The 1,470-nt window shown below is 32.9% G+C and overlaps 1 protein-coding gene across 1 annotated transcript in view; it reads right to left on the minus strand.

Moving 5' to 3' along the window:
• Window positions 1-178: 178 nt before the first annotated feature.
• Window positions 179-1,470, minus strand: part of PDE6C (phosphodiesterase 6C, cGMP-specific, cone, alpha prime) — a gene marked incomplete at its 3' end in the record, with an annotated part of 12,123 nt that continues 10,831 nt past the window's right edge. Inside the window, exons 2-4 of the mRNA XM_009695340.1 lie at window positions 754-906; window positions 550-639; window positions 179-319 (exon numbers count right to left, since the gene is read on the minus strand). Coding sequence (XP_009693642.1) covers window positions 179-319; window positions 550-639; window positions 754-906 — 384 coding nt within the window. The remainder of the gene's footprint in view (window positions 320-549; window positions 640-753; window positions 907-1,470) is intronic.

Here is a 1,470-nt window from a genome sequence, read left to right on the forward strand (position 1 = left end):
TTTATAATTATTAGATTTTATATAAATTACCCCAAAGGGTTAGAAAGCCTGGTAACTTTGTGCCTTGGATAGACATGCACAGAGACAAATATGCAGAACAAATTAATTAGAAGGATGGATTTTATAACTTAAAGTTAGGAATAGCACACTTCTGTCAAGTAGGCAAAATGATTGTTACCTTTTCTTTAGTCATGTCCAGCAGACCAACAGAGTATCTTTCACAGTTCAAATACATTCGAATAGTATACAGTGCTTTGTGAAACTGCCGTTCTATATCTGTTAGCTCTTCAAATACTTTGTTGGCAGACCACAAAAGCATCTATTTACAACAAAAGAGAAAGAGGGTAAATATTCACAACAGTAAGAAAACATAAACATATGAATCCTAGGGACTCCAGAATAAAATTACAAGGTGCATTACTGTTATCAAATACAAAAATTAAATAGTTGCTCTCCTTACTTTAATAAGCTTGCAAGAATATAAAATAGTGGGAATAATAATGGTTTCACACAAAAAATAAACATTATCATTAACAAATTCTTCTATACCTGACTTCTTCGGGATTCAATATTGTAGAGATACGTCGTATGATGATTTTTTAGGACCAAAGATACAAAATTGAGGTATTTTTTAAAGACCTAAAAATGACAAAGAGCAAAAATAGGACAAAAGTATCAAATCAAGAGGCAGATTCACGCAAATTAATTGTTGAACTAACAATTACACTGTTGTGTGACAATTGAGGTTATTACCTCTTCATCCTCTTTTGAGAACTCAGTGGCGCTTAATTTGTTGAGTGCCATCACAACAGCAAGCACCTCTTTACCCTGCATAATTGGGGTTGCCAACATATTGATTGTTGTATAACCAGTTCTTTTGTCCAAAAAGTCAGAAAAATGGGTGTTCTGAAAGAAAAGGGAAAAAAAAACCCACCAAATGAAATGCATAACAATTAGTTGCCACACCAAGAGCAAATGATCATTTAATTTGATTATTTATGTTTGCAATGCTATGAGCAGTTTCACAGTGCAATATGTTTATACTCGCAAAAAACCGTTCTCATTATTTAACTTAATCTTGTAGAGTTATATGTACAAGCTTGATTTAGGCATTGGTTATGAATATAGCTTCTGAAAACAAGTTCTATGTAGGTTTTTATTAGAATGATGAGGAATTTGAAGAATTAAAAATATGGGAAAAGCTAGAATAAAGGAGAAAATAATATGACTTTGTGGCTACCTGAGAGTCTAATACATATGTCTTGCATGTAAAAGTATTATTTCATAGCTATGTTAATGTTTATTATTATTTAATTATTTCTGTAGATAAAATTCATGGTACTGTCCCACCACACAGTGTTTAAAACTACCATCTGTCCTGAATGTAAATGGCTAAAAAGGCTTCTGGTGGAGAGGCATCCCCAGCAGGTATGCATCTGGCTGAGCCATTTCTTACTCCTTCCTGTCTGA

Source organism: Cariama cristata, unplaced genomic scaffold, assembly GCF_000690535.1.
Source record: "Cariama cristata isolate BGI_N322 unplaced genomic scaffold, ASM69053v1 scaffold29992, whole genome shotgun sequence".
In the NCBI taxonomy this organism is placed as follows: Eukaryota; Metazoa; Chordata; class Aves; order Cariamiformes; family Cariamidae; genus Cariama; species Cariama cristata.